A 21,634-nucleotide genomic window follows, 5' to 3' on the forward strand; every position below is an offset into this window, starting at 1 on the left:
CACTGTAACAGATTTCACAGATTTGGTTTGACTCAGAACCTTTAATCTCCTGTGTGACATCAGTCAAAGCCTCTGCTCTCTTCCACCACCTATCAAACATTTTTGAGGTTATCAGGGTGGCTCAGGGTTGTGTGTTAACATTAAATCAGTAAAATCCTCAAACTACTAACACACTACTCCAATAACCCCACAGGTTTGGTTAAATCCAATGGGATTTCCTCTTCAGCCTTTTCAATGGTACAATCTGGAGCAAATTGGCTCAATAATCGCTATTGTGTAGCAGTAGTAGACACAGTGTGGATGAGCGGAAGAAGCGGAGAGAGCCAGAGGGGGAAAGATCTACGTTGAGAGAAGGAGAGCGAGAGAATGAAAGGCAGACAGACTGTGGAAGGCATTTCAAAAGGATCAATCAAAAGCATTGTGGTTTGTGTCAAGTGTTTCCCCTTCCAATTCACATGTTCCATGAATATGCTTTGATCCTTATATGAAATATCAACTGGATTACTCAACCGCACTGTTATTTTCCAACCATGCATCTGGGAGTTTGACAGTTGATGGCGGATTGACAGCATCATTTTCCAGTGTTTTCCACTGAGACAGATGGCTTCTGAAATTACACTGTTGTGTTCAATACACCATTATTACAGTATGTTTTGACTGCTGATACAGCCTTAGATAAATATCATAATTGTGGCCAATCCTTAATTATTATTTCTGCAGTATAAACTACAATTTGAAACATAGGTTGTTGTTGCTCCAGTTTTCACCCCTTTACAGTGTTTACATGCTTATGTCAAAGTCAATACCTATTAAACTTAGTATGCTATATACATGTATTATTACTTTCGGTATATACAGTTTACAGTTTTTGTACAGTTAGGCTACTCAAAAGTAGCACTAATATACATACTCTAGAAAAAAGATTCTAAATAAGTTTCTAGTGGTTTAGTCTATACGTATTTGTTGTAGTAGCAGTAACTCTATGCATGTCAATCTGATCAGTTCTGTGGTTATGAAGATCAACCGGGCACAAGAGCCCGGGCTTATTTTAGCTATGATGCTCACTGCCAAAGGTCAAACTCTAGCCTTTGAGAAACCCAGACAGATTGATGGATATCAGCCATCCACAGCAGAGGACTCAAAGTGCAGAATGCATGGATGGAGACAAGCTAAACATAGAAGAGCTGTCAAAGTTAAAACAGTTTATGTAAATCAATTTACTGGGCATGCCTTGGTAAATAACAATTCATTTCTAAAACAATATAAATGTGGCACTTGTTTGCAGGAAATTATAGATTTATTGTTAGGTAAGAGCTTGTTGATTTGCTGCAAGTCCTTGGTTGCTGTCAAAGGGCAATACAAGTGATCATTTTAAATATTTCAGCTCTCCTGATTCAGGTTGAACCAACCATTTTTAAAAGGTTAGTAATGAATCAGAGCAATCAACCTGGCCTGGGCACCTCAATCATGAACAACTAAATTCAAATGTGGACATCAATTCGTAATGAAAAACAAGCTTACAACCTCAAGCCATTTGGCAGTACTTGGCAACGAGTTCCCTTACCTCTGCCTGAAAGCCTTCAACCAAGATGGCTACCAGCAGGTTGAAGAGGACATAGTTTCCAAAAGTCATGAGGGCCACGAAGTAAAGAGCAGCAAGTGGTGAAGTGGCTGCCATACCATTGTACAAAACTGCGTTCCAGTCCTCCTGGGTCAGAATCTAAGAAAATGACATAGATAAAAACACTCACACACATACTGTGCTTTAATAGTGCACACATAGACCACTTAAACAATTTAAGTAAATATCAATACAAACACAGAAGGTGTTGCAGTGGTGTTCTAGTGTTATCTATGTGTGAAAATAAAAATCACAGGGGACTTAAAAATTGGATTTACAACCAATATGCAAACGTTTACATCATTGGAGTTTGAAGTGGTCCGATTAAAAGTTTAAGTGTAAAAGATTTGTGCAGAAATATTTGAATATTAAGAAATGTGTGCAAGTAATCTGCGTTTATAGAGAAAGGGCCGTAAGCAGTGTAGATATTCAGCGATTTTTGCTAGTGTGTTTGTCTGCATGCCTATCCATTTGTGATATGTTGATTACCTGAAAAACAGTGACAATGGCCCAGAGCAGGGAGTCAAAGTTCTTCCTGTCTGGTACTGTGTCACCGGTCTCGGTCTTGAGACTGAACTTGCAGCCAAAAATGTGCATTCCCAGGATACTGTAACACAAAAGCAGAACCTCTGATGATGTAAACACCGTACACACCGAAAATGTATCATCTGCTCTACCCGACTGATAATGTTGATCTTTGCAGGTTTTCTGAACATGATGAATGCGAGGCATACGTTATCCATGAAGAGGCTTTGGCCTCTTCTTTTTTTTTTTTTTGCTGGTTCGGATTTTATGTGGCTCTGTGTGTTATCAGTTGTTATTGTACCCTGGCTGCAACCAAACACTTTCTTGGCTGGGATAATGAAGATGAATGTGAATGTTTTAATGTGACTGAACCCTAAAGCCTGGTTACATAAGATGTCGTCAACCTAAATGGCCTTGTTGTCACTGTAAAGTACCACATTAAACATTTAAAAATAATGTAAAGGTTCTTTTAATGTGCAGTTAATTTGTTATAGAAATAGATATTAATTCCTTGCAGGGAATCCAAGCGCCTTTGTACAGTATCAAACTGTGAATACAATTAGTAGTTGTGATAGCCAAACATGCCTGCTATAACCAGCAGCTAAGAACATTGACAAAGCAAACATGACATGAACAAATATTAATGGTGCAACGTAGCTAGGATGTGACATTTTTGGGGCACATCTTGCATTTACACACACCACCTTAAAAGTGACACAAACACACAAAATAGAACCCTGGCATAATAGTAGTTTGGTATACAATGAGTAAAACAATATATTAAAATAAGTGCTTGTACTTGGAACATGTATGTGTCTTAAAAACACAAGTACGTAGTTGTTGATGTTGTGTGTACTCAACAATCAAATCACCTTACAAAACAGAATTTCAAGAAGTTAAATGTAATGCTGAGATGGAAAATGGTAAAGGGAATGCATTTATATTGTGCCTTTCTACTTTACCCAAAGCCGCTTTACAAATTGCCTCTCATTCGCACATACATTCATACACCGATAGCTGCGAAGCCGCAATGCCCATCGGGAGCAACTTGGGTTTCAGTGTCTTGCTCAAAGACACTTTGACAGTAGGAGCCGAGGGATTGAACCGCCTTGTGGTTTAAGGTCGACGTGGCTCTACCTTGTGAGCCATAGCTGCCCCCTAAAGGAGGGGAATGAAAACAGTGAGGAACTGCAACCATTGATCGCCCCCTGAAAGACCTTTTAGGCCTTCAGGGGCGCTGCTGTGTCAGGGCTTGAGCATCTACAAATGCCCGCGTGTTCTGTTGCTCCAGTTCTTCAAGTGACTGCTTGCTGAATTCTAACCACATCTTCAATTGGCTGCTCGTTATATTTCACCCAGAGTTAATAGCTGCTATGGAACACTGTGACCTGCTGCACTTCAATGGCAGCTGTTATGCAGGTACACAGGACTTAAAAAATAGACAAAAGCAAGCACATACAAACACACAAAGACAGAGGATAAAACAATGACCTGTCTCTAAACCATCTCTCTGAAAAAAAATAATATATAAAGACCATTGTTCAAAAGAAAAGGGCTCCATGCGTTTGTACAGTTGTCAGGTGATGAGGAGCCAGAGAAGCACAGACAGCTTGTCTTGTAATCTATGATCTGCATCAGAAGGAGACACCAACAAACATCCACATACAGCACATTTTACAGCATGTATTACCTTACCTAAAGATGAAGATGAAGAGCATGAGCAGCATGCAGAAGGTGGCCACATTGTCCATGGTCTTCATGAGGACCACCAGCTGTCTCCTCAAAGCTGGCATGAACCTTACCAGCTTCAGCACCCTGAGCAGTCTGAACGTCCTCAGCACAGACAAACCGCCGTCGGACTGGCCGACGATCTCACACACACTGAGAAGAGAAACACAGACCATTTAGACAACCCGACAACGTAAGGGAAAAAATGCAAAATTATGATTATTAGCATTATGAATTTAAAGGTCCCATGGCATGAAATGTTCACTTTATGAGGTTTTTTATCATTAATGTGAGTTCCCCCAGCCTGTCTATGGTCCCCCAGTGGCTATAAATGGCGATAGGTGTAAACCGAGCCCTGGGTATCCTGCTCTGCCTTTGACAAAATGAAAGCTTAGATGGGCTGATCGGGAATCTTACTCATTATGAGCTCATAAGGAGGAAGGTTACCTCCCCTTTCTCTACTTTGCCCGCCCAGAGAATTTGGCCCACCCATGAGAGAGAGAGAGGCATCATGGCTTTCAAACGAGCAAAGTGGCAGTTGGTCAAGGCCACACCCCCCACTCTCCACCTTGCCCCCCCCCCCCTCTCTCCTCAATAGCTACAGACACAGAAATGGCACATCCTAAGTAAAGCTCATTGTGGGACTGGCTCTAGTGGCTGTAATTCTGCACCAAGGCTGAATTTCGGGAAAGAAACTTCAGATACAGTATTAGGGGACCACTAAGGTCTATATAAAAGAGACTTCAGATACAGTATTAGGGGACCACTAAGGTCTATATAAAAGAGACTTCAGATACAGTATTAGGGGACCACTAAGGTCTATATAAAAGAGACTTCAGATACAGTATTAGGGGACCACTAAGGTCTATATAAAAGCATCCAAAGAGCACCATGTCATGGGACCTTTAAAGCATTAATCGGCAACATTTACATAAAAATACATACATATAAATGCCTGTTTTACTCCACCTCCAAGTGATAAAACTCCATTGAGATTAAACAGGTTCAACGGAAAAAAGAGGTTTTGAAATTAAATGTGCTTCTAAATGCCGGGTGGCGTGATTCCCAATACTTTAACATCTAATGCCAATGTTTTTATAGTCTCCCTTTTTACAAAATGCAATTGCAAACTACTATAGTATAGGTACGGTAGTGGGAAAGGGAATAAAAGTGGTTATAGTAAATGCAATATGGTAATGATTTGGCAATTAAAACACGTGGTTAAGGTTAGGAAAAGATTATGGTTGATTGGTCAGCATTTCCACGTCCAGCATCTGTGCTCTCTACGTCTCTGGACCGTCTTTGCAGCTGGGGGATGACTGTAACGGCACTGCAGCAGCGCTTTCTCCCTATATATAGTATAATTGTGACATGACAACCGTCATGGTCACATGACGAAGTCCTGACGGCTCGTTTAAAGGCACAGTTTCTGTATATGTTCTTTGTGCATTTTTCAACATGCTTTATAATAATAATAAAAAATACATGGTATCTTACTTTTTACAATATGGGACCTTTAAGAATGACAAACTTAAGCATCAGAAAATCTAAGAAAAAAGATATTTCAGTAGTGGCCTAACATTTGATTCATATTTAATCTAGGATTTTAGAGTACATAATAATGGTCCCTGATCAAATTAAAGTAGGATATTTGGTTCTTCAGCAATTCAGCCCCAATCGATAGACAATAAAAATGGGATAATCATCAAACTCTCACTGTTGGATGTGATGTACTGATTAGATGTTGAACTTATTGTTTGCAGTACAATAGATTATCATTGCATACAGTCATATTGCTATTGGAAGGTCATTAGTTAGTAATACACCTTTGATGTAAAAGGTAATCATTACTGCTTTAATTCATATTCAAAGCTCCTAAAATGTTTCTTTCAACAACTTAAGGAAACACTGCCAAAATGAAATGAGCTGAATAATCAGTAATCCGTGGGCAACATAAGGAATGCTTGCTTTATCTCATCTTGCAGTGATTAATGTGTCCACTCAAGAGGTTACTTGTGTTTTTCGACACTATAAATCAAGCTGTTGCCTAAATGTTCAATGCCTTTCTTAATTGCAGTTTGCTGCTGCAAAACAACCACAGATTGGGGATCACAGCAATTATATCTTTCCTTTGACTTCTGATAGGGATTTTGGTCCTTTTAATGGAGGTGCCTATCAAAGGCTCATCTCAGCACATCAAAATAGCATTGGCTATGAATTGGCAAAGATTGAATGAGGACACTTTTTAAGAGCAGCTCTGAATAGCTGAGGACATTCAGATGAATGTGAGGGAAAATGGTAGTGGAGCAAGAGATAAGAAGACAGATGTAGATATGTTCAATCAAAGTGTATCTTCTGTGATGGGCTGCACATTTGATCTTGTTCAGTTTTAGTAGCTTTGATGTGTATTTGATCTCAGGGTTATTATGGGGATCACCGACAAAGGCGCTCAGCCAGGTGAATTGGGGACAAAAACGCCAGCAGATCAAAGGCACGAAGGCACCTGATGCTCCAGGCACACACAACAAAAGACAAAACATGTTTGCTGCTGTCTGACGCTTTGGCATCCGAATATGTACAGGTGGTACATTTCAATCAAATAGAATGCATATGACAATTTGACAAAGCATGACATGAATAATTTAACTGTGGGATCTCTTTTTCCATAACAGTCTGGCAAACCACCAAAAAAGTATGCTACCTGAATTACATACAGTAGTATTTCAGAAACCAAAAAGCCCCTCTTTGCTCCTCTTTCTGCCAAAAGAAACCATATATTTAGGTGTATTGTGCAATTACCTTATGATGACGATGACTCCATCAAAGACATTGTAGGGGTTTCTCAGGTAGTTAAAGGAGCCAAATGCAGTGAGTTTGAGGATCATCTCCAGGGAGAACATGCTGGTGAAGACGATGTTGCAGATCTCTAGAACATTTGTGAGCTCTTCTGGCTGACAGAGCATAGTGACAAATAAAAAAGTAAGAGAAAGACAATAGGAAGACAGAAGAAAGAAGAATGAGAAGGAAAGGAAGGGAAAGAAGAGAGCACAAAGAAATGCACTAAAAGTAAATATGCACACTGTAGCTGTAAGGGTCATTACACACCAAAAAACTAAATTGTTGGATGGATTAAAAAATAATGAGACAGCTTCTCTTGCATCCTGACAGCTAGTCTGGCAAAATACAAACTGTGGCACCACATGTGATGTATTATAATATAGGCTACTGGCCATTTAAGACCATTGTTGAGTAAACTTGTCATGGTCAGCTCTACATTGTAAGACTTGGCTCAACTTTGATCCGTCTGCATTGTACTTTGGTAGCCTCAGATGGGCTTTTAGATAAATTAAAGCATCCCAAATTATAACTTGCTAACATTGTGAATGTCAGTATGTTATGTTAGCGACATTCCATGTTCACATTACAGTAAGCTCTTAGCTGATTCTTGTTTTAGGCTACAGTAGTAGCCTTAACAGTATGTTAACTGTCGGTCGGAAGTGAAGCAATCAGGAAATGTTAACACCTTGAACATTTTAAATTAAACAGCTTATTAACGTGTGCTTGTTGCCCCGAGTGCGCTGATGCGCTCATCTGTTGAAATTTCCGAATCCCTTCCTACAGTTGCTTAATAAACTGTGTTGGGCTTGGGTCGGGCTCGGACATAAATATCTTGATGCCTGTCGGGCTCGGGCCACACACACACACACACACACACACACACACACACACACACACACACACTGATGCCAGTAAAAAAATAGGAAAGTGTAACCCACTGGTTAGGCTACTGGCTACTGGATTAGCTACTGACTAATAGACAAGCAATAAAATAGCAGGTACATTTTTGATCTGCGTTTCCACATCCCTACTGTCTGCTCCTTTCCAACACAGCAGAAGGTAGCAGGCAAACAAAAAGCGTAACACATTTTGTCATCAATTATGGATGTTGCAGATGCTGCCATTTAAAAAAACATGGAACCTGCGAAAGCTGCAGAGGCCAGTGGATAGAGGAGGATTAGGTGTGCCCAACTTGCTCTTTTACCATTATGCGTTCACCATTAGGCATATGGCACAGTGGTCTTTGCCCCCGGAGAGAGCCCCCCCGTGGTTTCACCTTGAACGTGCGGTGTCCTCCCCTCTCACACCCATATCATACATCACAGCTAAATTAGCCCAACAGAATCAGTTACATCCCATTTTGTCACACATTCAGTGGGTCTGGAAGAGAGTAGCTAAGATCTTAAAATTTGAGCCGTATCTGCACCAGTCTGCCGGGATCTGGCAAAATCCCAAGCTCTGTATAAATAAATCTCCCTTCCTTTGGAAGCTCTGGTTACAAAAAGGGATTAGGGTGCTCGGAGACTTGTACTATGATGGGTCATTAAAATCTTTTGAGGCACTTAGACAGGAATTTGACTTACCACGTAATCAACAATGGAAGTATTTTCAGTTAAGACACCTCCTGGTGCAGGTCTTCGGCTCCCCCTCATTAGTCCCACCAAGCATTGATATGTTAGAGAAGGTCCTATCAATTTTTGGGCGTGGCCATGAAGCCTCGGCTAACTACGCTATGTTCCTTATGGCCTCGGACTCTAATATATTGTCCCTTAAAACGACATGGGAAACTGACCTAAAGGTGTCATTCACAGATGCTGAATGGGGCAGAATTCTTAGAAATGGGAAAAAAATGTCAAGGGAACTGCAAATGCGACTTATCCAATTCAAAATACTGAATAGAATCTATTGGACACCATCCAGGCTGCATAAGGTTGGTTTGGTTGATAACTCGGAATGCTGGAGGTATTGGGACAAAAATGGTACCCTAGTACACATGCTCTGGAGTTGCCCAAAAATTCAGGCATTTTGGTCTTCCCTACATACAATCGTAGAGAAAATTGTTGACCAGAATATCCCGTTCACCCCTAGTCTGTTTATTTTGGGGGACCCCTCTGCGTTAAGTGACCTAACCCCTCCATTCTCTAACTGGACCCAGACTGTCCTCATGTTAGGCTGGAAACTTCTGGTCAAAGAATGGAAAGCCTCCTCTGCACCAGCACTGAATTTGTGGCGCGCCGGTCTGGGTCAGCTGGCTGCCCTTGAACAACTGTCCTATAGGTTGCTTGACAAAGTGGAGGAGTACAACTTCAAATGGGGGAAGTATCACTCGTACACTTTGGGCATTTAATGGCGTTCCGGGTCATAAACATAGCATTTAACTAGAAAACGTGTCTGATGGATACATTCTGGTAGAATACTGTACCTACCTAAACTTTTTTTTTTTTTATATATAATGTCCTATAATGTATTTATAGTTTAGTTTTTGTTTATGGTCGCACTATGTCCTCTTTCTTTTTATTTTGTTGTATGTATACTGCTTCTTTTTTCTGATGGATATGTGTGTGTGTTTACATTTTCTGAAAAACCAATAAACTGTTAATAACAACAACAACAAAAAGTCCAACATTGTACTACTTATACCATGGACGCAACCCTAAAGACAACAATTTTGCTCCAAACAATGTGAAGCTACTGTATTCAGTCCTGGAAGTTACACCAGCAAAGCAATAGTTTGTGAGAGTGATACAATTAGCACACTGCCAGTATTTAAACAAATCAGTCCTAACTGACACTTAAAGATTTAGTGTGTAGTTTCTGCTGCCCCCATGAGGAATTCTATGTAATGACAACAAAACTGTTGGCGCGTTCACATGATAGAAGCCTTCCATGACCGCAGCCCCCCTCCACGCAGTTGCTAGTAGCCAAGGAGGACACAAGGATTAAAAAACATGATGGACTCTTCAGAAGAGGTAATAATATCTTCGTTCGAGTTTCTGCGTGGGAAAGTCACCGGACGCCACAATCTTCTGAACATAGCCATACTGAGAAATAAAGAGAGTTGTGTGGAGCTGATAGTCTTAAAGGTGCACTATGAGTTCCTGCATGGTTTCAGCGTGATTTCATTTTTGTCTCAAATCGTAGGCATCTCTCCTTGATCCGCTAGCTGTCTGCCCCCTGAATACACTGTGAAAAAGCCTGGTCTCGGGAGACAACACAGGGGTTGTAAACATCAAACAAACACTAGGGGCACAGGCTGTGCACCAAAATACAACAAACCACATTCCAGCCAATCACCGACTAGATGGTTGGGGGAGGGGTGGTGGTTAGTGACAGTTAGTCAGTTAGTCATGACAGTTACGGAAACATGGGGGGGAGGGAGCTTGCTCTGTTTTGTTTGGTATTTACTTGGAACGTCAACAGAAGTGACGTCATGCAGGAACTCATAGTGCACCTTTAAGGCTACATTGTGGAAGAATTTCTCCTATCTAGCAGTGAAATTGTATATCACAACCAACTGTATATTACTTTCTTGCTCGCACCATTCCGAACGTGTTTAAACACCCTACGGTGGCCGAACCCGAAATTAGCGATGACTTTGTCCGTGAGTGTTCAATTTGGTTAATTGAAGCACGCTCCTCTGTGCTTCCTTTGGAGCAATCACCCATTCATAATCCCATAACCACGGTGTCTGTCCCCCGACTGAGACCGATTAAATCAAACGTTAACAAAAGAGGTGCTATACTCAACAACCTAATTGGAATTAAAACAACCACTGCAATGATAGAACAGAATAGGAAAATCAAATGTGGACTATTAAATATTAAATCTCTGTCGTCTAAAGCAATATTGGTAAACAAATTGATATCATATAACCAAATTGATTTATTCTGCCTCACCGAAACATGGCTGGGCCATGAAGAATATGTTTAAGTTTAAATGAAGCCACTCCTCCCAGTCATAATAATACTCAAATTCCATGAGGCTCAGGCCAAGGAGGGGGAGTTGCAGCCATATTTGACTCAAGCCTGTTAATCAATCCTAAACCTAAACTAAATTATAACTTGTTTGAAAGCCTTGTTCTTAATCTTCAACATCCAACATGTAAAACAGTACAGCCAATTATATTTGCTGTTGTTTACCGAGCACCAGGTCCGTATTCTGAATTTTTATCTGACTTCTCTGGGTTTTTATCACGTGTAGTCCTTCAATCAGACAAAGTACTTATTGTAGATGATTTTAATATCCATGTGGATGTTGACAGCAATAGCCTTAGTACTGCTTTCAAATCACTGCTAGATTCAATTGGTTTCAGTCAGAGTCTTTAACCACACCCTCGACCTTGTGCTAGAATATGGCATCAAATTTGAAGATTTAATAGTATTTCCACAGAATCCTTTATTATCAGACCATTTTTTTTATAACTTTCAAATTCCTACTACCAGACTATACGAAATTAAATAAAAGTTTCTACACTAGATGCCTATCTGACAGTGCTATAGCTAAATTTAAGGAAGCTATTCCAACAGCATTCAACTCAATGTCATGCCTTAATATAACAGAGGACCTTTATGTAAACTTTAGTCCCTCCCAAATTGATAACTTTGTAGATGTTGTTACGGCCTGCCTACGGACTACTTTAGACTCGGTTGCTCCTATCAAAAAGAAGATGCAAAGGAAACTAGCACCTTGGTATAACTCCCAAACTCGCAAATTAAAACAAATCTCACGAAAACTTGAAAGTAAATGGCATTCCTCCAAACTGGAAGAATCTCGTGTAGATTGGCAAGATAGTCTGAAAAATTATAGGAGGGCCCTCAGAAATGCCAGATCAGACTATTACTCAACACTAATAGAAGAAAATAAGAACAACCCAAGGTTTCTTTTCAGCACTGTAGCCAGGCTGACAGATAGCCACAGCTCTATTGATCCATCTATTCCTATAGCTCTGAGTGGTGACGACTTCATGACCTTCTTTAATGATAAAATTATAAAAATTAGAGATAAAATTCATCACCTTTTGCCCACAGCTTCTAACGGCTCACCATTGGGCGCAGGAGTGCTGGAGAGAACGATACTTAGACTGCTTTTATCCTATAGACCTTCAACAATTAATGTTAAGGGTCTCTTCAGCTAAGCCAACTACCTGTCTCTTAGACCCCATTCCAACGAGGCTACTTAAAGAAGTACTACCGTGGTCAACACCACATTACTAGATACGATCAATATGTCTTTAACAGGTCATGTACCGCAGTCATTTAAAGTAGCTGTCTTAAAACCTATTCTGAAAAAACCCACCCTCGATCCTGAGGTCTTAGGCAACTATAGACCGATATCTAACCTTCCCTTTCTCTCCAAAATCCTTGAGAAGGTAGTCGCTAATCAATTGTGTGACTTTCTACATAGAAATAGTCTATTTGAAGACTTTCAGTCAGGATTTAGAATGCATCATAGCACAGAGATGGCACTGGTGAAAATCACTAACAGCCTTCTAACTGCTGCTGACAAAGGACTTGATTCCATACTTGTCTTATTAGAGCTTAGTGCTGCATTCGACACTATTGACCATACCATCCTGTTACAGAGACTGGAACATTTAGTTGGCATTAAAGGAATCGCACTAAGCTGGTTTAAGTCCTATTTCTCTGAGCTATCACAATGTGTTAATATTAACGATAAACCCTCCAAATACGCTAAAGTTAGCCATGGCGTTCCTCAAGGCTCAGTGCTTGGACCAATTCTATTCTCCTTATATATGCTTCCTCTAGGCAATATTATTAGGAAACACTCAATTAACTTTCACTGTTACGCAGACGACACCACATTATATCTTTCAATTAAGCCAGACGAAAGCGGTCAGTTAACTTCAAGCGTGCATTAAAGATATAAAATCCTGGATGACGTACAATTTTCTGATGTTAAACTCAAACAAAACTGAAGTTATTGTGCTGGGACCCAAGCACCTCTGAACTTCATTATCTAAAGATATAGCTACCCTAGTTGGTATTGCCCTGGCCTACACCACTACTGTCAGAAATCTAGGAGTTATTTTTGATCAGGATATATCCTTTAATGCCGACTTAAAACAAACCTCAAGAACAGCCTTTTTCCATCTCAAAATCAAGAAAATCCTATCCCAAAACGATGCTGAAAAACTAGTTCATGCATTTGTTACCTCCAGGGTGGACTACTGTAATTCCTTACTATCAGGTTTCCCAAATAAGTCCCTTAAGACTCTCCAGATGATCCAGAATGCTGCTGCACGTGTTCTGACAAGAACTAAGAAAAGAGACCATATTTCTCCTGTACTAGCTTCTCTGCATTGGCTTCCTGTAAAATCCAGGATTGAATTCAAAATCCTTCTCCTGACCTACAAAGCTCTAAATGGTCAAGCACCATCATATCTAGAAGAGCTCTTAGTACCTTATTGTCCCACTAGAATACTGCGCTCCCAGAACTCAGAGGTACTAGTGGTTCCTAGAGTCTCTAAAAGTAGAATGGGAGCCAGAGCCTTCAGCTACCAGGCTCCACTCCTGTGGAACCAGCTCCCAATCTGGGTTTGGGGGGCAGACACCGTCACCACATTTAAGAATAAACTGAAAACCCTCCTCTTTAATAAAGCTTATAGTTAGGGAGTGAGGAGTTGCAGCGTATGCCTAGACCAGCGGGGCAGGGTGTATTTCTGCAGACACAGCACCCCTGCTTCTCTCTGCTTCTCTTCATAGTCATCAGATCTACCTATCATATAATCAATAATATAGTGAGAGTAGAGGGAGGCAGGCCAGTACAGCCCGTTCCGGCAGGGGAGAGTTAAAGCCCGATCCGGCACCTCTCTTTAGCCTGCCTGTCTTAATTATGCTATTAAAATTCTAGACTGCTGGGGAAGTTCTGCTCTCTCATCTCTCTTTTCATTTGTTTCCTTTTGTGTGCATCCTTGTCCCAGAAATACTTGTTACTAACCTAGCTCTGGGGAGTTTACTTCCCGGAGTCCTTATGTTTCTTCTTCACCCAGAATATCGCCTTGGATTAAGGTGTCACCAAGACCTGGGTCATGGGTGCAGCTGTCGCTGTGGACCTGCTACACCCTGCTATGCTCTGTGATTCTACTGCGTTCACCCATGCTCTGCCGTGCCACACTACACCCCATAACGCCCTGCTGTGCCCTACTATGACATGAACTACTACAACTAGCATTGTAGTCACTGTTCCATTATCTTTATTATGACTATTATTGCCACTGTTCACCGCACCCCCAACCGGCACCATCAGACACCGCCTACCAAGAGTCTGGGTCTGCCTAAGGTTTCTTCCTAAAAGGGAGTTTTTCCTCACCACTGTCGCAATAGCTACTGCTAATGCTTGCTCTTGAGGGAATTACTGTAATTGTTGGGGCTTTGTAAATTATAGAGTGTGGTCTAGACCCACTCTATCTGTAAAGTGTCTCGAGATAACTCTTGTTATGATTTGATACTATAAATAAAATTGAATTGAATTGAATTTCATTGCTAACATCAGCTATCAGGTTCCCAAACATATGCAAGCTAATGTTAGTAAAATATCAGTGCTATCGTTATTCTGTATATTGTACAAGATTAATAGTGTAAGGCAATGTTTATAGCGTAGGAGAGAAGCAACGGAGGTTTGTGATTTTAATATATTTCTCTGAGCAGTATGAACAATGTCAACGAAACCGAAATTAGCTCTTAGTATCTCCATCGTTTATACACAGCTGTTCTAGCTGTAGCTAGTCTGTGTTACAACTACATGACGTGAGTTGTCTGCCAGGGAAATCACGACACATATGATTACGTTTATGTTCCAAGGTAGACAATCCTTTTTCATCATTAACGAGAGGAAAAGTATCCTAGATGTCGTTCTAGCGTTATGCACAACCATGCTATAGTTAGCCAACCAACTATAAAACTTCAAATTTACACAAATAGGCAGAATTACCTGTCGAGAAGAAAGCGGGCAACTTTGGTGTCCCTTTTAGAATCCTTGCTCCTTATGATCTTTTTCCATCTTGGAAAAGCCACTCCAATATTAACTTTGGTTTTGTTGCTTTTCCTGTCGCGTTGTCGTTTTAATTCTTTTTTTAACTTCTTGGCGTCTCCTTTACATCGTCCTCGAGAATAGGCGCAATCCTCCTTTTTCAACAGGCTTTCAAATCTTCCGGCAGTCGCAAGCAATCTTCTCCCCCTCCCTGGCATTCATCACAGTCATTAGTGCCACTTAGTGAAAAGCGCGAAAGGCGGAGGTATGTCCCTCTTTGGCTAATGTATTTTAAAGATGGAGGCGCAACATGGCGGCCGTCATTCCAGAGAGTCGCTCGTATGTATTCTGAATAATTCTGAATGGCAGATTCTACGCGTATGAGAATACTTTGATTAGTTGGTGGAAGTAATTACACATGAATGAGCACATATTTGTGAAAGAAAGAACAAAGGGTTTTTTGCTAAGAATCAACTAAAAAAACCTCATTTGGCAATGGTTTGAATGTAACAGACGTTCATTAATATAAAAAAGTTACGCACTAAAGCCTTAACATTGGTAGGGACAGTTTATTTTTGCCTTTCACCGAATCAATCAATCAAACTTTGTTTATATAGCACATTTCATACAAGTTAATGTAACACAATGTGCTTCGTACAATAGCGACATAAAATAAATCTTTGTTCAATACTTTTAGAATATATTTCACTTTCTTTTACTACTCAATGTCATTGTTGTATATGTTCTGCTTCCTGTTTTATTTTGAAGTCTTGTCTTGTCTGGTTTTACTTCCTGTCTTGTGTTTTCCCACCTTTTTTGATTATTCTCCCATCCCTAATGTGTTTCACCTGTTCCCCAGCCTAGTGTCGCCTGTTGCTCGTTTCCTCATTACCCTCTGTATTTAGTCTTTGTGATGCCCTTGTCTTGTGTCAGATCATTATTTGCTGTTCAGTTTATTCTCGTTTGACTATGTCAGTGGATTGCTTACCGCTGTTCTGTGTTTGCCTGTTCCTGTTTTTGGGTTCCTACCTGCTCCTTGTTTTTGTATTTTGCCTGTTCCAGTTTTTGGATTTTGCCATTAAACCTTTGATCACTACACTGCCTGTCTCAGCAATTGGGTCCACCACATTCTCTGGAATACTGTAACAGAATGATCTGACCACAATATGGACCCAGCAGAGAGGCGTTTCTTTAAGGATAAGGTGATTGAGTTTGACCAGACTGTGGAGAGTATTTGTAAACTCTAAACCTAACCAGCATGCTCCTATCCTTCAGAGGATTACTACGCAGCAGCAGTGGTTGGAGGAGAGAACTTGGGTGAGTCACTTTGTTCCCAACCTCAATATTATCAAGGAGAGACTTGATAATTTCCTTAAAACTAGCCATTATGACTCACCCACCAGCCTGTCTGTTGCTCGGCCTGCTAGCATCTTAGCTACAGGCATAGGCGCCAATACCGTGGGTGCTCGAGCTCCGAGTATGTTCACCCACGGAAAAATACTGAGCACCCAGTGCCAGACTGCCAGTAGGCTGCATTCATTTAAAATTAAACATTGCATGTGGTGCTAAGTGGAGCGTCTGTCATAGTGTGCCTAGGCTACTAGACAGGTGGAATTGATTCTTAATTTCCCACGAAGGTGATCGCGATTACGAGTTCATCTCCAGTCCTATCTGTATTTGTGAGAAGTGGCGTTGTCCTGAGGTGAAAGATTTATTATCGAGCCAATAGGCGTGTGTTCGTGTCGGCCGTTGTCCATTTCCTAAGGTTCTGAAATGCAACATTGCAAACATTTTTTGACCACTTTGTTTTTGACCCCGCCTGCCCCTTTGTCTGCTTCTCCAAGGCCTGATGTTTCTCCATCTGGAGGAGAGGCAGAGACAATGTCTGTGGAACTTTGTAACTTAATTTTTGACCTGGTGGAGCTGAAGACCTTGTGGAAGGAGGCTACCAGTGAGTACCTTAAGGAGTTTATTTTGTTGGAAGCCCGTGAGATGGTGTCAAAGAAACCTTGGCTTAATGACTCTATTCCTGACTGGGCTAAACGTTTTCTCTCCACTCCAACTCCTCCACCTGCTAATGAGTTGTGTTTTTGTAAGCCTGTTAGCTCCATCAAGGCTCCTCCTCAAGTTTTTGGCCTTCTCCAGTGCCAGCTAGCACCCACCAGCCTGCCTGTTGCTAGGTCTGCTAGCATTTTGTCTTCTGAGTTTTTGTCTGTCACCCGACCTGCTTCCTTGTCTGCTTCTCCTGAACTGTTGTTAGACTGCCCTACTGCTACCTGGTCAGCAAAAACCCCCGACCACCAGCAGTCCTTTGAGGGCACCCACCTAGCCATATTCCCTGGGACCCGTGGAGGCCGTAGACGGGGAAAAGGACGACATGGCTCCCGTCGACATGGCTCCCATTGCCATGCCCTGCTTCAACCTCTCTTCAGCCCAGAGGCCGTGCTGTCCAGCGGCCACAAGCCCGTGCTGTCCAGTGAGCCAGAGCTGCCCTATGTACCTGAGCTGACCTGTGTACCTGAGCCTGAGCTGTCCAGTGTTCCAGACCCTCCGCTGACGTGCAGCCGCCCAGACCCTCCGCTGACGTGCAGCCACCCAGACCCTCCGCTGACGTGCAGCTACCCAGACCCTCTGCTGACGTCCAGCCGTCCAGAGTCTCAGCTGATGTCCAGAGTCTCAGCTGACGTCCAGCCATCCAGAGTCTTCGATGACCGCTCTTCTAGAGTCTTCCAGTCGACCAGAGTCTTCCAGTCGACCAGAGTCTTCCAGTCGACCAGAGTCTTCGATGACCGCTCTTCTAGAGTCTTCCAGTCGCCCAGAGTCTTCGATGACTGCTCTTCTAGAGTCATTCTCTGGAAGACTGTAACACTCAAGTTGTTAATGTGCAGCATGACTGTCTTTTCAGCTGTGTCTGACACTGTTTGAGTCCCTCCTCCTCTTTCTGTCTTCCTGTTTCTGTCTGGCTTTGCTCAGTATAAGGAAACACACACACACACGGCTAAATTTGGCACAATCATGATTTCCAGCACATCACTATTCCACAGAGCTCCTCTGTAACTTCGGCACTGATGCTTCTGACATTTCACCGCCCTAGAATCGATGAGCACTGTGTGTTTTACATTGTGTGTGTGTTTGTGAGTACTAATGAGTGTTTAGCAGTGTGAAAAAACGGACTAATGATGCATGCCCACCAGTGACGGTAACGATGTGATTTCTGACCGCTGTTTACAGACCAGTCAAAGTGCATTGGCCCCTGGAGATCCATTACCGCAGTCTCATTACTGCAGACCTGGGAACAGATCTAAACGCTTGTGTTTTTCAGTCGGCTGATGGAATAAAATAAGAGAGTGGGGATGTGACATCACACTGAGGACAGTTGATTTAGGGAAGTGAACACAAAAAACACAACCTCAATAACCTGATGTGAAACAAGACCTAAAAATAAAGCTAATGCTCAAGTCTAAAAGGGTAATATTAAACTGGTGTGTGTATGGGTCCCGCATCAGGAAAAGCAATGCTGCACTAAAAACCTGCCTCTATTCACATGGGTGACCAACTCTTTAACATACATCGATAACCCTTAAATGTCCATCAAGAGTAATTTGGCTGACACAAAATTAGCATTGTCATGTTTTTGAGAATTGCAGATGCAGAAAGGTAATTCAGCACAACATCCATTAATCAGCAACTGTATACAAAAGGTTAAGTGGGGGGTCACGTGTGCTTCTCTGATTTGATTAGTATCAAACTTAACACACGCTGAGACTTTTAGGTTAGGTTAAGTGAATGTGTTCTGCCCTGCTACTCTGCCAGCATTAGAAATGGGAAAATCTGTCATATTAACCAATTGGACATCGGACTTTAGACAAGTTCACCAGGAAAGCAACAGCAGTGGTTGTCAAAACACTGGGGACAAGGAACTTCTGGTTGTTGACAAAATGGCTCTCAGTCATTTTATGTCAAATAACTTATCAATCAACTAATTGTTTCAGATCTGTAGCAATGCAAACCTTCTTAAGGGCAACACAAAACGCCCATATGTGACACACATCTGAATATCCGCACCCATTCCCTGACGACTTCCTCTGTGTATGATGAGCCTGCTGTGTGCTAGGGGCATTATTTGACGCTCATCAAATGACATGACGTTCTGCAACACGGCTGGTGTGTGCTGCACTTGCTCAGGAGGTTGCGGTGGTTGGTTGGTTTGGGTGGATGGATGTACAGTGTCAGACTTTGACACCAGAGCCCGCTGTTGGCATCCATGTCCTAACAGCAGTCAATATACAGTAGATTCCTTTAAACCATGATTGCAATCTGTTCCTAAACTTTAGTAGTTTTAGTACCTTTTACCATAAACATAACATTTTACCATTTAACATAAGAGTTGGGAGCTCAGAAAACACACACATTAATCTTGTTTGTAATGATGATATGGGTCATTTCGGAAGGTAATGACAAACCTATTTTGTTGTTTAGTAATATGACATCTCTGGGGTGATCCCATACTGTATGTGGGGAATTCTAGCAACAAGTTCAGTCTTTTTAGCCTCTCCACTAATCCAGTGCTTTTAGCATCTGATGCACAGCGAGTCTGACCCAGTGCAATACCGTTTCACCTGTCTCATGTGACATTCCTGTGAGACAACAACCCGAAGTCACTGCTGTGGTATCATGCATGCATATCAGCAACGTGATAATGGAAATCATAACAAACCTAAATCCTCTAATGTCTCTCCATGTTTCAATTCCACAAAAAAGTGATTTACACTTACGTTTTCCCTGTAGACAGTGAAAAAAGTCTTTAATAGCCACTTTGGTTAATGCAGATATTCATCTTATTAAGGCTTATCCCATTGGCTATTGATTCTTCAATAATCCTCAGGGTGGTAAGGTTCCATTTATTCACAACATAAATTTTAGATGGAGGGTGCTCTCATTTTCTTTTCTAAGATATCCAACTGTGTCCTGTGGATTGTCTAACTGTCCTTCAAAACCCAATTATGATTTTATTTTTGAATTCTCTGACCTACTTCTGCTTTTGATTACCAAATATGTTTGGTTTCTGCTGTGCTTTTAGTTTGTGTGTGACAGTCATCCCCAACAAATCTGAAACTAAGTATGTGGGTGCTATTGAATATTTTGACTGTGGCCAAGGTTGCTCCGGCAACATAAATCTGGCATTTTTCTTTGGTTTTATTCCTGACATTTTTGCAGAGCAAGAGAGTCATTCAGCTGTACTGTTTGATCTCTATCCATCCCTGTCTAATCTCCTAAGTGTCCATTACACTGCTGCATTATTAATTTCCAAACAGCTGTTCAATTCTCTGAAGTGTCTTCTCACTCGAGCAATCCAACTTCATTGGGGGATATAGCCTTGTATTTTCAGTTAGTTCTCAATTTTGAAAGAATGGGTCCTTCCATATCGGATAGACAAGGGCAGGCTGCTCATTTTTGGCCAGAAATCATTGATTTTGCCAGGTGAAATGACAACTGGCTGAGATATTTTATCAGCTGTAACTAGCAAGGTGATAAAGTTAAGGTTAGCCCCATGATTTGACAGAAAATGCTGTCTTTTTAATATCCCATTAATAAATGAGAATAATGTAAAAAGTGTTCAGTGGCTTATAGGTGCACTGAAACCAATCTGGAGGCACAAGGACCACACAGCAGCGGCTTTATTGACCCCTCCTTCAACAGTCACCTGCACAAGGTTCCTACCCTCGTATTCCCTAATACTACAAAAAGTGTCCTACTGTATGAACTTAATGGCTACTTACATGATATTGGCTATAAGTCTGAGACTGGGGCTAGAACAAGACGTCATGACTGATGAGACCCAATTACGCGGCGAAACATTGGCGTCAGTGTTGCCAAAGGTCTCAGTATGCGGGCATTGTGACTATAATACAAGCCCGCAGATTCTAAACCTAAACGGGGTCAGAAGTATTTCTCTGGTTTAGAGTCTCTGAAATGCCAGAGCAGTGTGAATGTGACATGTAAACGTAGCAAAAGATGTTAGTTTTCAAAACAAAACGTATCAATGTAAATGTAGCCTGAGGCTAGAGCTTCATGTCAGCTATTGTTATAATTCGAAAATGAACCTGTTTGGCTGCTTAGCTTACATACTTGTAATATGTGTCTGTATTTACAAATTGTTTTCACTTTCAACGTCACACAGAGGCAACATATTACACAGTGTATATGCTTAGTTGCGTTTTGTTAGCCTAACCTGTGACTACAAACTTGCTTGGCTACTACTGTAGCTAATATGCTACTTAGCACAACATGCTAAAAATTGCAGCGTGTGTTAGAGCATATCAACATAGCAGTTAATGCATTCCTTACAGTTTTTGTTCTAGTGTTTTAGACAACCCATGTATTGTAGGTTAATGGGTTTTCAATATTTATTTAATATGATAATGTAATGAGATAATGGAGAAACGTTTTTTGTAGATCTGCTTTGTTAGACACAAACTGCATTTCGTTGTCTTTGTACTTGTACTCTGCACAATGACAATCAAGTTGAATCTAATCTTATGAATAAAAATAAGAAAAACATTTCGATCATGTAGTTTAATTAGTAAACTATTACAAAATGTGTCTTTGCTGTAGTAAAAAAGAAAGGGTGGAGGCCATCCCAATACACATCTAACACTCTTTCACCAACAGACTGGTTTGTTTTGATATAAAATACACTCTCCAAATTATGTTTGGTTTCTTGGCAAAATGGCTGGTGGCCTAAATTATACCTCTTACAACGCAGAAATAACAAAAAGCATCTGGCTAGTAATTTTTTTCCCACACTGATTATCTGTTGTTCCCACACCGACATAACCATAGGCCACAGGTGTAAAAGGACAGGTGGAAGCACCTCTCTACAGGATGAGGATCAGAGCGACGAGACAGATTAAGCCTCTGATACCACTGTTC

The 21,634-nt window shown here is 41.2% G+C and overlaps 1 protein-coding gene across 1 annotated transcript in view; it reads right to left on the reverse strand.

Annotated features, from left to right (window-relative positions):
- The window catches only part of cacna1ib (calcium voltage-gated channel subunit alpha1 Ib), a 208,259-nt gene that overhangs the window by 89,813 nt on the left and 96,812 nt on the right, over positions 1-21,634 (reverse strand). Inside the window, exons 10-13 of the mRNA XM_078270804.1 lie at positions 6,674-6,825; positions 3,842-4,027; positions 2,111-2,228; positions 1,565-1,720 (exon numbers count right to left, since the gene is read on the reverse strand). Coding sequence (XP_078126930.1) covers positions 1,565-1,720; positions 2,111-2,228; positions 3,842-4,027; positions 6,674-6,825 — 612 coding nt within the window. The remainder of the gene's footprint in view (positions 1-1,564; positions 1,721-2,110; positions 2,229-3,841; positions 4,028-6,673; positions 6,826-21,634) is intronic.

Source organism: Sander vitreus, chromosome 2 (genome assembly GCF_031162955.1).
Source record: "Sander vitreus isolate 19-12246 chromosome 2, sanVit1, whole genome shotgun sequence".
In the NCBI taxonomy this organism is placed as follows: domain Eukaryota; kingdom Metazoa; phylum Chordata; class Actinopteri; order Perciformes; family Percidae; genus Sander; species Sander vitreus.